Source organism: Bos mutus, chromosome 6 (genome assembly GCF_027580195.1).
Source record: "Bos mutus isolate GX-2022 chromosome 6, NWIPB_WYAK_1.1, whole genome shotgun sequence".
Taxonomy (NCBI): Eukaryota; Metazoa; Chordata; class Mammalia; order Artiodactyla; family Bovidae; genus Bos; species Bos mutus.
Genome location: NC_091622.1, coordinates 99,238,238 through 99,252,924, shown reverse-complemented (window position 1 = coordinate 99,252,924; position 14,687 = coordinate 99,238,238). Strand labels below are relative to the sequence as shown.

The following is a 14,687-nucleotide window of genomic DNA, read 5'->3' as shown; positions in this document are numbered from 1 at the left end:
AAATGACAAAACTAGAAAGTCAACTCGGGAACATCAGGCTCTACATGCCTTTCCCCCTCTGTGCGTCCTGCCTGGCCAAGGGCTCAGTCGGAAGCTCCCCAAATGGTGCCTCAGTTCCCCTTCCTGCAAAGTTTCTGTCTGTCTTCCTCCTCTTCTAACTTGTTCACTGACTCTGGAACCTCGTACACACGTGTCTGGCAGAGTTAGTACTCAGTGAATACTGGGATAAGTGGATTGAGTGGATGGATGTGAATAGAAGGTTGTTTCCTTTTACTGAAGTCAAACTGCAACTCAAGACTGCAATCTTAGCTCTTCTGTTTATTATGTTTGCAATCAGATTAATATGCTTAGCTCAGGGGGTGCCATCACACAGTAACATCTTGGTAAAATTTTGTTTGCCCATTAAACCCATGTTTAAAAACATTTTGCTTCCTTTGTATTTTTTTTTTAAATAAATTAGTTGATTTTTTTAAAAACTATACTAATGAATGTTTCTGGTTTTCTTAATAGATCCAGCACATGTACCGCTGTGCTCGAGTCCAGGGCCTTGATACCAGTGAGGGGCTACTCCTCTTTGGTAAAGAGCATTTCTATGTGATTGATGGATTTACAATGACAGCAACCAGAGAAATAAGAGATATTGAAACCTTACCTCCAAAGTAAGTAAATGAATGAAGAGACACAAAGTATAGCTGTCTTTAGCAAACAAGATACCTACATAGTTTTTTTTTTTTAATGAAAAGTTATGTTTTAAGTAATGTTATCTCTCAGTTTGTATGCATCTGTCATTACATATTCACAAGAGTAATATTTCAAAACTATAAAGGACAAATTTGCCTTATTTATCAAAATGAAAACTACATAAGATTTATTGCTATGCATTAATAGCATTAGATATAATACAAGTTCCTGGTATTGTCATCTGTATATTTATAAAGTTATTCTAAATATGCAGAGTGTTCTTTTTTCAAATCTCAGTGCAAACACAGTTATAGCAAAAACACAGGCAGCTGTACAAAACGCCAACAAATGTAAGCACGCCCATGTCCTCTGAGTACCCTAGAAGCAGTGTGACCTATGCACAGGCAGGAATTAACTGGCTAAGTTGATCTAGCTTCCTTTTCTTCTGCCAGTCCCGTGATGGACGTGATACTGGGTAATGGAAAACCCAGAGGCAGACAAAACAAAAAGGAAGATAAAAAGCTAAAGACTTAGAAAATCAACATGCTCTTCTCTTCCTCTTACATTTTGAACACCTAATGTACATGGTGAATGTGGACACCTTGATCTTCATTCTGACACATGGTTATCTTCATTCCTAGGATATAATTTCACATTATCATTTTTAGCAGCCATCAGGGCTACATGATGACTTTTATGGGCCTCCTCTTGCATATAAAATTATTTAAAGTGATGTTTCCTGATTGTGTTGATTTAAAGATGAATATATTCACTTTATATATTACCACATTTTCTTCTACCTAAAAATTCAAGGTTTTTTCTTTTGATTTTAAAAGATATTAAAACATTTTCTTGGCCCCTTAAAGGTATATAGACCTTGGCACTGTACCAGCTATGCCTGATAGATATGCGCTTTTGGCCACCTCATGCGAAGAGTTGACTCACTGGAAAAGACTCTGATGCTGGGAGGGATTGGGGGCAGGAGGAAAAGGGGACAACAGAGGAAGAGATGGCTGGATGGCATCACCAACTCGATGGACATGAGTTTGAGTGAACTCCGAGAGTTGGTGATAGACAAAGTTATATTCACCAAAGGGGATTTATAGTATCACTTCAGTTTAGTCGCTCAGTCGTGTCTAACTCTGCACTCCCATGAACCACAGCATGTGAGGCCTCCCTGTCCATCACCAACTCCCGGAGTTTATCCAAACTCATGTCCATTGAGTTGGTGATGTCATCCAACCATCTCATCCTTTGTCGTCCCCTTCTCCTCCTGCCCTCAATCTTTCCCAACATCAGGGTCTTTTCCAATGAGTCAGCTCTTCGCATCAGGTGGCCAAAGTATTGGAGTTTCAGCCTCCGCATCAGTCCTTCCAATGAACACCCAGGACTGATCTCCTTTAAGATGGACTGGTTGGATCTCCTTGCAGTCCAAGGGACTCTCAAGAGTCTTCTCCAACACCACAGTTCAAAAGCATCAATTCTTCGGAGCTCAGCTTTCTTTATAGTCCAACTCACACATCCATACGTGACTACTGGAAAAACCATAGCCTTGACTAGACGGACCTTTGTTAACAATGTATACTGAGTTGCTAACAAATTACTCTCTTAAAAGGTTTTTTCTTTAACTAAATATTCAGGTATACTGTGTCCTGCTTCTTTTCCCATGTTGAAAATAGCACCCCCGTTTGTTGAACAGTGAGTTTACCTCTTGCTTTGTTTCTGTTGCCTCCTTTTTCCGGGCTGCCTCTAGTATGCATGAGCCGATTATCCCTAGAGGAGCCAGGCAAGGCCCCAGTCAGCTCAAGAGAACGTGCAGTATCTTTGCATATGAAGATATCAAGGAAGTGCATAAACGGAGATATCTCCTTCAGGTTGGTTGATTTAGTAGAAATAAACATTTTGTCATGTTCCTTTATTTAGAGGATGTATACATGATAGGCTCCGCCTTATTGCTTAAGAGTTTTGGATTTGGTTGTATATAGACAGGCTCGTGTCACATGTGGCATAGCTTTATAATACATCCCTTTAGCATCCTAAAACTTTGAGTGTTATCTTTGTTATCCATCTTTCCCTATAGTTATCCAGATTTATATTTGTTGCATAAAAATTACATTCACTATAAATGTACAAAATTATAATTTTGTAGTAAGGATTTTAGAAACAAATTGAGCAGAACAAATTCCATCTGTTTTTGTAATTTAATATACTAGGAATTCATGACTCAAAAAATGTTTTCCAGTCATCAGATTGACTGCTTCAATATTAGGGAAACTCATAGTGGAAAAGTTAATATGTAACCTTATTTGCATTTTTTCTTAATGTCTTTCCCTCTGATCTTTTCAGCCTATCGCTGTGGAAGTTTTCTCTGGAGATGGACGAAACTACCTCCTTGCTTTTCAGAAAGGAATCAGAAACAAAGTTTATCAAAGGTATAGATTATTACGAATACTTCATAATGCTGTATTGTGGGAAGCAATGGGAGGTGTAAAGCATTACAAGTTCAGCTCATTTTTTAAAAATCAATTAAATACTTGAATTAACTTTGAAGAAAATGTTTCATTTTTGCCAGCCTCTTGAAATGTGCTTCTTCTGATGCTCTTCTATTTTGAAAGAACGTTTTTTTTCCTTCTGGTAACTTACACTGCTGCTGCTGCTGCTAAGTCGCTTCAGTCGTGTCCGACTCTGTGCGACCCCATAGGTGGCAGCCTGGGATTGTTCAGGCAAGAATACTGGAGTGGGTTGCCATTTCCTTCTCCAAACTTACACTAGACTTCATCAAAATATCTCTTTAAGTATAAAGGAATGATGAAACTATAGCTTAAAAAATAATACTTTAGGTTCAGAATAGGCTTTGTTCATATTTACCAAAAAGAAGACAGTGCCATACCTTGCTATTGAATACAGGGCCTGAATTTCCTTAGAATTTATATTCTTGTGGGACTTTTCTGACTTTGGAAGGTAAGTTGGATACCCTCATCCTTCAAAAAGTAGCTCAACCAAATAAAGCAGTTGATTTAATCTGACTATATTTCATTTTTGGTAAACTGTGTTTACCTAGAAGAAAAATAGTATATGTTTGTGTGCTTGAAAGTTCTGTTGGATGTGTGAATACTAAAGCTTTTATGAACTGATGGTAGGTAATAAGAGAGCCCTTATTCTTGAAGAGTAATATGCATGCATGCAGCTAAGTTACTTCAGTTGTGTCTGCTCTTTGCAACCCAGCCTGCCAGGCTCCTCTGTCCATGGGATTCTCCAGGCAAGAATACTGGAGTGGGTTACCATGCCCTCCTCCAGGGGATTTTCCCGACCTAGGGATGGAATCCAAGTCTCTTCTGTCTTCTGCACTATCAGACGGGTTACTTAACCACTAGCACCACCTGGGAAGTTCAGAGAGTAATATAAATCCTGGCAAATCTCTCTATTAGGGAAGTTTTGTGTTTCCAATAAGGAGTGACTAATACCAAGCAACACTGTTTATCACTGCAGTACAGCAATACTACCTGTGAGCATGAGAGAAATGAGGGAGGTTCTGCAGAAGAAGTCCCCGTGGATGTTGACTGGGACGAACTAAGTAAACAATTGAAATGTTAGTTGCCTGTCTTATTCATTTCTAAGGGTGGTATCGTTTTCAACATGGGTAAATTATCTGCTCTTCCCAATTAGAAGCTGTTACAAGGAGATGAGTTTGTCTTTAGCTGAGAGATTTCTGTGTATGTGCCAAGTTCAAGGTCCACATTGATTCCAAGGATTTTCCCACAACTCTTGGTTGCCCTTAAAAAATATATGTTGACATTAGGAGCTACTCTGAAAATAATCGTGACAGTGTCACATAAAGGTTTTCCTCGTGTATGTGTTCTCATTTGTCGGTGGCGTCTCTGCTGTCGTTTGTTTAGCTATTAGCACCGCTTGCTGTCCTGTGAGTGTTTAGCTTCAGTCACTCTTTAGGACATCATTAAGTTGACTCAATTCCTGTGAATCAGTGTGTCAAGTAATGCGGCAACATACGTAAAACTCTAAAATGTCAGGTTTTGCTGTGGATCTTTATATTGGCTTTAGAAGCCATCATCTTACCTTTATTTGTTTATGGAGTTTCTAATTATTGAGTATTGTTTATTTGAGTATTCCAATTATTGTATATTCCCTTTGCTTGCCATTTACTGAGGAGTCGAGGGGGTGGTGGTAAATGCAGCAGTTAAGCTCTAAATGAGTCATTCTTTCTTACGCTCCCATTAGATCCTGACTGACACGTCATTTCCAATTTTATGCTATTTTTTAATCTTCCAGGTTTTTGGCTGTAGTGCCATCTCTCACTGACAGTTCAGAGTCTGTGTCTGGGCAGCGGCCGAACACCAGCGTGGAGCAGGGGTAGGTCATGTGCCTCTTGCACATTATAGTTTAATACTGAAATTGGATCATTTACATCTGGACAGTATTATTTAATATTTTAATGAATATCCCTGCACCCCAACCCTCAGTAGTTTGTAGAACAATTTTACAATACTGAAAATTAGAAATAAGAGAATGTACGCATGATCGCTCGTGTCAAACCAGTGTCAGATGTCTCACATGTTGATCATTTTCCTTTAATGTTTTGAGAATATGCACACTTGTGCCCAATTGAGTCCATCATATATATAGACACTTTTACTCTGCATCTTCTATTCATATTATATATAAATATTTCCTCTTGTTTTTAAAAAAATTCTTTAGAAACTTTGTCTTTATTTACTAGCCACTCATCATTACATATAAGGCATTCTCTTGTTTTTGGTATTTTATCTTTATCAGGTTTCCTTGTTATAAAACTTATACACATTTGTATTCTACTATTAGTGGATAAGTTTGCTTATCTCAGTAGATACCAGCTTTCTATATTTACTTTTTAATTTTTACTGGTTAACTTAATCAGTTAATATAATTTTTTGAATGACTTGTTTCTAAATATACATTTTCTTTTGTATTAGTAGCCCTTTATAATCCATTGGAAAAGAAGCAGTGCTTTGGGGCTACAAATTAATTATTACAGGATGCAGGAAAATGTCTTAAAACTTTATTGGACATTCTGTAAATTTGTCAATAAAATGTGATACCCAGTTTGTATCTATACATATTAAATTTGTGTATTTCTCTTTAAATTATTGTTTTTATTTTTCTTTAGCTGACATTTAATACAGATGCTGCATGTCTGCTTTTGTTAACCTCAGAAGTATGTTCTGTTCCTAATCATTTGTGTTGTTGTTAAGATAAATACAGGAAGCAAAAGGCTCTCATGAAGCATATTTAGCCTTTTTTCTACTTGTAAGCAACTTACTAGTACTTTTGCCTGCCTAGATAATCTCCAACTTGCTATTTCATTGTTCTGTGCTGAGTTGGCACTTCTTAAAGAACTGTTCAAAGCTCAAAGGCAAGAAGCAGAAATTCATTTCCAACTTTAATCTCCTTTTCAGTTATTCCCTTTCTTACAAAGTTGAGAAATGATCACAGCTCTTTTTTCAGTGCTAAGTCGCTTCAGTCGTATCCAACTCTTTTGCGACCCCGTGAACTATAGCCCACCAGGCTCCTCTGTCCACGGGATTCTTCAAGCAAGAATACTGGAGTAGGTTGACATGACCTCCTCCAGGGGATCTTCCCAACCCAGGGACTGAACCCAAGTCTCTTCTGCCTCCTGCATTGATTGGCAGGCGCGTTCTTTACTACTAGCGCCACCTAGTATCCTTTGCACTCGGTTTACCTGAAAGGAAGAATTTTTCTGGAAGTGAAAAGTGGTGTCTGTACTCTTGAGCTAGAAATGTTTATGAACTAAGGTTTACACCTCTCTTAATTTCCTTTCAGATGATAAAATATATGGTTAAGTGCTTTACTACTGGTTCTGTGATCAATTCACAAACTTCAGATTATTAATTATCCATGTTACAAAGCTGTTAAACCTTAAGGGTTTTATAGCATTCTAGAAAAGTCTGCTATAAAAAAAAGTCCATAATTTTGTGAACAGCCATGACTTTCCTGTCATAAAATATTTATATTTTCATTCACTTTTTCAACATCTCTTTTAGGAATGATGTGTACCTACTGTGAACAAAATATTGTTTGCTATATCACTTATTCCAATTGAATCTCTTTAAATCAACTTCAGTTCAGTTCAGTCGCTCAGTCGTGTCTGACTCTTTGCGACCCCATGAATCACAGCACGCCAGGCCTCCCTGTCCATCACCAACTCCCGGAGTTCACCCAAACTCATGTGCATCGAGTCAGTGATGCCATCCAGCCATCTCATCCTCTCTTGTCCCCTTCTCCTCCTGCCCCCAATCCCTCCCAGCATCAGAGTCTTTTCCAATGAGTCAACTCTTCGCATGAGGTGGCCAAAGTATTGGAGTTTCAGCCTTAGCATCAGTCCTTCCAAAGAACACCTAGGACTGATCTCCTTTAGGATGGACTGGTTGGATTTCCTTGCAGTCCAAGGGACTCTCAAGAGTCTTCTCCAACACTACAGTTCAAAAGCATCAATTCTTCACCGTTCAGCTTTCTTCACAGTCCAACTCTCACATCCATACATGACTACTGGAAAAACCACAGCCTTGACTACACAGACCTTTGTTGGCAAAGTAATATCTCTGCTTTTGAATATGCTGTCTCGGTTGGTCATAACTTTCCTTCCAAGGAGTAAGCGTCTTTTAATTTCATGGCTACAATCAACCATCTGCAGTGACTTGGGAGCCCCAAAAAATAAAGTCTGCCACTGTTTCCACTGTTTCCCCATCTATTTGCCATAAAGTGATGGGACCAGATGCCATGATCTTAGTTTTCTGAATGTTTAGCTTTAAGCCAACCTTTTCACTCTCCTCTTTCACTTTCATCAAGAGGCTTTTTAGTTCCTCTTCACTTTCTGCCATAATGGTGGTGTCATCTGCATATCTGAGGTTATTGATATTTCTCCTGGCAATCTTGATTCCAGCATGTGCTTCCTCCAGCCCCACGTTTCTCATGATGTACTCTGCATATAAGTTAAATAAGCAGGGTGACAATATACAGCCTTGACATACTCCTTTTCCTATTTGGAACCAGTCTGTTGTTCCATGTATAGTTCTAACTGTTGCTTCCTGACCTGCATATAGGTTTCTCAAGAGGCAGGTCAGGTGGTCTGGTATTCCCTTCTCTTTCAGAATTTTCTACGGTTTATTGTGAAAAATAAAAAATAAATCAGTTTACATAGGAATTATTGTAAAAGGCTGAAAGTTGAACTAGATCAGTGTTTGTTTCAAATTCATTTGCTATGATCCACAGTAAAAAATATACACTACATTGCATTCCAAGTAACACGAACTTGCTTAAAATTCTGAAAATAGTTTCCCTTACTATGTGTAGTGCCTTCCAATGTTCTGTTCTCTATTTTCTTCAATTCAATTCTGTTATTTCATATTTCAAAATGCTGACCATAACCCACTAAACCGATTTCATGACCCACCATTAGGTTGTCCTCCATAGTTTGAAAAATTTATGGATCTGTTGACTTAAAATTTTCAGCTTTGTAATTACTTTGATTTAAAATTATTAATATGTTGCTAAAACAGTATGTTGCCTACAGTTCATTTAATTATTTATCATTTGTAGATCTGGGTTGCTTAGCACTCTGGTTGGAGAGAAGTCTGTGACTCAGAGATGGGAGGTAAGTTCAGTGAAAATGTAAGCATCCTTCATAATTTGTAGTCAGAAGGTATAAGTCATTCAGTTAAAAGCACTTTAATAATTTATAAAATATATACCATAGACAAAAAAGTTTTCTTTTTGTTCTTTTTAGAAAAAAACTGTTTTGTTATTCTGAAATCTGTAAGAAACTATCCTTTGCCTCATTTTGCATATAAATTTTTTAAAGCAAACATAGTGGAAATAATTGATCGCTTTAAAGTGAATCTTTATTTATCTTTCCCAAGAGAGGTGAAATCAGCAACTTTCAGTATTTGATGCACTTGAACACTTTGGCTGGAAGATCGTATAATGACCTCATGCAATATCCTGTCTTCCCCTGGATCCTTGCAGATTACGACTCGGAGGTAAATGTCACATCATTTCTGTGAAATTGGAACACATCGTTAAAAGTAATTAAATGATGCTGCAGTGGCTTAAGTGATTTATGTGCATTATAGTTTTCAGTTCTCAACAGGCACTTATTCCCAAGAAGATGAGACGAGCTTTAGCTTCAGTTCAGTCGCTCAGTCATGTCCGACTCTTTGCGACCCCGTGAATTGCAGCACACCAGGCCTCCCTGTCCATCACAAACTCCCGGAGTTCACTCAGACTCACGTCCATTGAGTCAGTGATGCCATCCAGCCATCTCATCCTCTGTCATCCCCTTCTCCTCCTGCCCCCAATCCCTCCCATCATCAGAGTCTTTTCCAATGAGTCAACTCTTCGCATGAGGTGGCCAAAGTACTGGAGTTTCAGCCTTAGCATCATTCCCTCCAAAGAAATCCCAGGGCTGATCTCCTTCAGAATGGACTGGTTGGATCTCCTTGCAGTCCAAGGGACTTTCAAGTCCTCTCCAACACCACAGTTCAAAAGCATCAATTCTTCGGCACTCAGCCTTCTTCACAGTCCAACTCTCACATCCATACATGACCACAGGAAAAACCATAGCCTTGACTAGATGAACCTTTGTTGGCAAAGTAATGTCTCTGCTTTTGAATATGCTATCTAGGTTGGTCATAACCTTCCTTCCATGGAGTAAGCGTCTTTTAATTTCATGGCTGCAGTCACCATCTGCAGTGATTTGGGAGCCCAAAAAAATAAAGTCTGACACTGTTTCCCCATCTATTTCCCATAAAGTGATGGGACCAGATGCCATGATCTTCATTTTCTGAATGTTGAGCTTTAAGCCAACTTTTTCACTCTCCACTTTCACTTTCATCAAGAGGCTTTTGAGTTCCTCTTCACTTTCTGCCATAAGGATGGTGTCATCTGCCTATCTGAGGTTATTGATCTTTCTCCCGGCAATCTTGATTCCAGCTTGTGTTTCTTCCAGTCCAGTGTTTCTCATGATGTACTCTGCATATAAGTTAAATAAGCAGGGTGACAATATACAGCCTTGACGTACTCCTTTCCGTATTTGGAACCAGTCTGTTGTTCCATGTCCAGTTCTAACTGTTGCTTCCTGACCTGCATACAGATTTCTCAAGAGGCAGATCAGGTGGTCTGGTATTCCCATCTATTTCAGAATATTCCACAGTTTATTGTGATCCACACAGTCAAAGGCTTTGACATAGTCAGTAAAGCAGAAATAGATGTTTTTCTGAAACTCTCTTGCTTTTTCCATGATCCAGCAGATGTTGGCAATTTGATCTCTGGTTCCTCTGTGTTTTCTTAAACCAGCTTGAACATCAGGAAGTTCACGGTTCACGTATTGCTGAAGCCTGGCTTGGAGAATTTTGAGCATTACTTTACTAGCATGTGAGATGAGTGCAATTGTGCGGTAGTTTGAGCATTCTTTTGCATTGCCTTTCTTTGGGATTGGAATGAAAACTGACCTTTTCCAGTCCTGTGGCCACTGCTGAGTTTTCCACATTTGCTGGCATATTGAGTGCAGCACTCTCACAGCATCGTCTTTCAGGATTTGAAATAGCTCCACTGGAATTCCAGTTGAGCTTTAGCTTAGGCTTGGACAAAGTTTGCATGCTTGGCCAACTTCTTGGATTCATGGTAATCCATTCAGTCTCCTAAGTGCCAATAAATTTGGATCCACTGGAGGAGGTCACTGTCTTCTACACTGCAGCCAGTTTCAGAAATAAATCTAATTGAGTCATCTCTCCGTTTAGAAAAGTATTGCGTAAATCATCATCACAATTTGGACATAATTTCATTTATTTATTTATTTTTGCTGACCTCCATCTTCATTGCTGCACAGCATTTTCTCTAGTTGTGGCAAGCAGGGGCTACTCTAGTTGCAGTGTGCGGGCTTCTCATCGCCATGGCTTCTCTTGTCGTGAAGCAAGGGCTCTAGGGCACACAGGCTTCAGTAGTTGTGATGCACAGGCTTAGTTCCACCAAGGCACGTGGAATCTTCCCAGAGCAGAGATTGAACCCATGTCTCCTGCGTTGGCAGGCAGATTCTTTACCACTGAGCCACCAGGGAAGCCCCTGGAGAGAATTTTAAAATGTCAGTACAGTACCTTTTGCAGAGTAGCTGCTAGTTAGGTACCGCTCCTGCACTCCCAGGACTGCTGTCCGGGACCACCCCGTTCTCTTTCAGCAACTCTGCACGTGCTACCCTCCCTGCCTGGACTTCTCCCCATGTCCGTGCCCTCCTTACCTCCCGCTGCCAGGTTCCTCTGGCTGGCTGTATTTCATCCAGCAGGACATACTCACTCACACCTCCAGGGGACCTTCTGTCCTTTCTCTCTCCTTCTTTTTCCTCTGTTCCCACACCACCTTTAAGCTGTATTGTGCTGCCTTCCTTTACATGTTGTAAGCATAGTTTTTGTCTGACCTTACTTAGCTGTGAGGATGTTGAACTCAAAGACCAACTTAGGTAACTCCTAGGGCCCAATCTCTAGAGCAAGGCCTGGTACTTATTTGTGCTTTACTCATCTTTGTTGAAATAGTCAAACTACAAATGAGGTGTTTTGCATATAGAATTTCAGAGGACAAATACTAACTTGAGTTATTTTTGTAAGTGTGGATCAGTTTCTCCTATCCAAGACTTTTAAAAGACAAGTTGGCAAAATTGGGGGGCCATGTTGTTGTTCAGTCGCTGAGTCATGTCTGATTCTTTGTGGCCTCATGGACTGCAGCATTCCAGTCTTCCCTGTCCTTTACCATCTCCCAGAGTTTGCTCAAACTCACGTCCATTGAGTCACTGATGCTAACTATCTCATCCTCTGCCGTTCCCTTCTCCTTTTGCCTTCAGTCTTTCCCAGCATCAGTGTCTTTTCCAGTGGGTTGACTCTTTGTATCAGGTGGCCAGAGTATTGAAGCTTCAGCATCAGTCCTTCCAACGAATATTCAGGGTTGATTTCCTTTAGGATTGACTGGTTTGATCTCCTTGATGTTCAAGGGATTCTCAAGAATCTTCTCCAGCACCACAATTTGAAGGCATCAATTCGTTGGCACTCAGCCTTCTTTATTGAAGAGGGAAATGGCAACCTACTCCAGTATTCTTGCGTGGAGAATCCCATGGACAGAGGAGCCTGGTGGGCTATAGTCCATTGGGTCACAAACAGTCGGACACAACTGAGGCGACTTAGCATGCAGCCTTCTCTATGGTCCATCTCTCATATCTGTACATGAATACTGGAAAAAACCATAACTTTGACTAGACAAATCTTTGTCAGCAAAGTGATGTCTTTGCTTTTTCATATGCTGTCTAGTTTTATCGTAGCGTTCCTTCCAAGAAGTAAGTGTCTTTTAATTTTATGGCCTACAGTCACCATCCGCAGTGATTTTGGAGCCCAAGAAAATAAAATCTGTCACTGTGTTCACTTGTTCCCCATCTGTGCCTTGAAGTGATGGGACCAGATGCCATGATCATAGTTTTTTGAATGTTGAGTTTTAAATAAAAAGAACACAAATTAGGTATCCCATTGGTACATAGTTCAAATGTCTGCTTTTAATATGCTTAGGAGGTAAATTTTGGTTTCCTTTTAAATATATGAATTAAGTCACCTAAGGATGAGCCTTTAAAATGATCTCTGGTAGACTGGAGGAATCCACCTCATTTGGGAATCACGGCCTCGTATGATGTTGTCTTTTGGAGGTGACCAAGTTAGTGAGTGCCCTAGTTTATTTCACTTCGCTTTCACCTCTAGGAAGAAAATGCTCAGAAGTGAAGCTGGAGTGAAAGAGGGGAGGAGGGGGAGAGAATAGAAGGGAGATTTGATCCTCCGGTTTGGTGGGTAACGGAGGGTAAAGAGGAAATGGAGCTTTTGTGTCCACAGTCTCCTGCCTCTCCCTTGTCAAGACTGGGAAGGGTTTTCCCTCTTATTCCTTATCTCCAAACCTGGGTTCTGAGTGCCTTCTCCTGTGCAAAATAAATTTCCAAAACAGACATCTTCATACTGAACCAGTTAAACTGCCATGTGCCTCTCTGTAAAATATGGATAACCAGTAGGTGCAAGGCGTTATCTTGGAGTCCAGCTCTGCTGGTGTGACCCCATGGATACTAGCCCATTGACAAAGCATCGTGGCTATAGCCATTCTGTCTACGGTGGTGAAAATAGAGTGTGGATAGTAATTTTGGAATTGGGTTTCATTTTGTATTTTAGGAGGTCGATCTTACTAATCCCAAGACATTTAGAAACCTGGCCAAGCCAATGGGAGCACAGACAGATGAACGATTAGCTCAGTATAAGAAGCGATATAAAGACTGGGAAGATCCTAATGGTAAGTAACTTTCCCTGTCGCAGGACTTGGTACCCACGTTTCAAAAGTAAGCCATTATTTAGTGGTCTGACGCCCTTCCATCTTTCCCCAAGTTGCTTGTATATGATTATGTCTGTTACATATGCAAGCATATACACAACTATCAAAGTAGGAAAATCAGGTTTTGCGTGTTAACTGATGGCCATGCTTGGAAGGTGTTTTTTGGGTAGCTTGTCAAGTGTTGGCAAAAACTAAGTCTTTCTGCCTTGTCTAGGGTAGAAATTTCCCATCATAATATGCCTTTATCCCTAATCGTGTTTAGGCCAGGAACTATGCTTTCCTTTATTGATTCTTTTAATATTTTTTATTGAAGTATAGTTAATTTAGTGTTTCAGTTATACAAAAAGTGATTCAGTGTGCATGTGTATGTGTATATGTATATATACATATTTTTCTTTTTCAGATTGTTTTCCATTATATGTTCTTTTAATTTTATTGAGCACTTTTTACAACCCTTTTGCATTAAAAAAATACTAATTGAGTCCCTTCTAAAATAATGCAATTTACATACTCATGATTTATTGTTTAATGTTTATCATATTACCCCTTCAAATAGGCAAAACAAACAAAGGAGGAAAAAAAATTAAGCCTAACACTATTCCCTGTTTGGAATCTTTTTTTTTTTTCCCCTGCCAAGGAGAATGTGTAACAGAAATTGCATAATACCCGTAGACATCGATTCAAAGAAATGTATACTATTGCAAAGCCAGAACCTAATAAAGAATTGCTTTACATCAGTATCCTGCTTTAGTTGAAGGTGGCTTGCTAGTAAGGATTATCTATTATACAGTTAGCCTCAAAACATGAATTGCTGCTGCTGCTAAGTCGCTTCAGTCGTGTCCAACTCTTTGCGACCCGAAAGACGACAGCCCACCAGGCTCCCCCGTCCCTGGGGTTGTTGGATGTGCTCAATGGGGAAAGTCACAGAATTATACTAAAATGGATACTTGCCAGATATATAAATGAGGGCTTTCAGTGTTATCATGGTTTTTATTCTACAACTGCCAGAGCCGACTGTACTTCGTGTCGCGGTTATCATGTACATTAGCGTTTTCAAGTCTATTGATTAACGCTAATTTTATTTTTGTGTTACTCTTTTGTTTTCTTTTTTACTCTCATTTTTCTTGTTTTTTAAATTTTTATTGGTGTATAGTTGCTTTACAGTGTTGATCATTTCTGCTGTACAGCAACGTCTTCCAGCTATACGTATACATATATGCACTCTTTTTTTGGATTTCCTTCCGTTTAGGTCACTAGAGCGCTGAGTAGGGTGCCCTGTGCCGTGCAGTAGATTCTCAGCAGTTATCTATGTTGTACGTAGTATCAGTAGTGTATATATGCCAGTCCCGATATCCCAGTTCATCCTTTTCAATTGTGCTTTTATTTTCTTGGCCAGGAGAAACTCCAGCCTACCACTATGGGACCCACTATTCATCAGCCATGATTGTGGCTTCATACCTTGTCAGAATGGAGCCCTTCACACAGATATTCCTAAGGCTACAGGTAAAACTCTTAAGTTTAGAATTTTTGCATGTTGTTCGCGCCTTCTATTTAAGATCGTTTTTGCTGTTTTCTTTAATGTTGTTTATCATTAC

At 39.6% G+C, this 14,687-nt stretch overlaps 1 protein-coding gene across 6 annotated transcripts in view; it reads left to right on the top strand.

The window, feature by feature from the left end:
• The window catches only part of WDFY3 (WD repeat and FYVE domain containing 3), a 283,089-nt gene that overhangs the window by 237,010 nt on the left and 31,392 nt on the right, over positions 1 to 14,687 (top strand). For all 6 annotated transcript variants that reach the window (XM_070372638.1, XM_070372639.1, XM_070372635.1 and 3 more), the window contains 8 exons: positions 511 to 659; positions 2,435 to 2,555; positions 3,028 to 3,113; positions 4,969 to 5,049; positions 8,293 to 8,347; positions 8,613 to 8,732; positions 12,936 to 13,053; positions 14,489 to 14,595. In XM_070372638.1, coding sequence (XP_070228739.1) covers positions 511 to 659; positions 2,435 to 2,555; positions 3,028 to 3,113; positions 4,969 to 5,049; positions 8,293 to 8,347; positions 8,613 to 8,732; positions 12,936 to 13,053; positions 14,489 to 14,595 — 837 coding nt within the window. The remainder of the gene's footprint in view (positions 1 to 510; positions 660 to 2,434; positions 2,556 to 3,027; positions 3,114 to 4,968; positions 5,050 to 8,292; positions 8,348 to 8,612; positions 8,733 to 12,935; positions 13,054 to 14,488; positions 14,596 to 14,687) is intronic.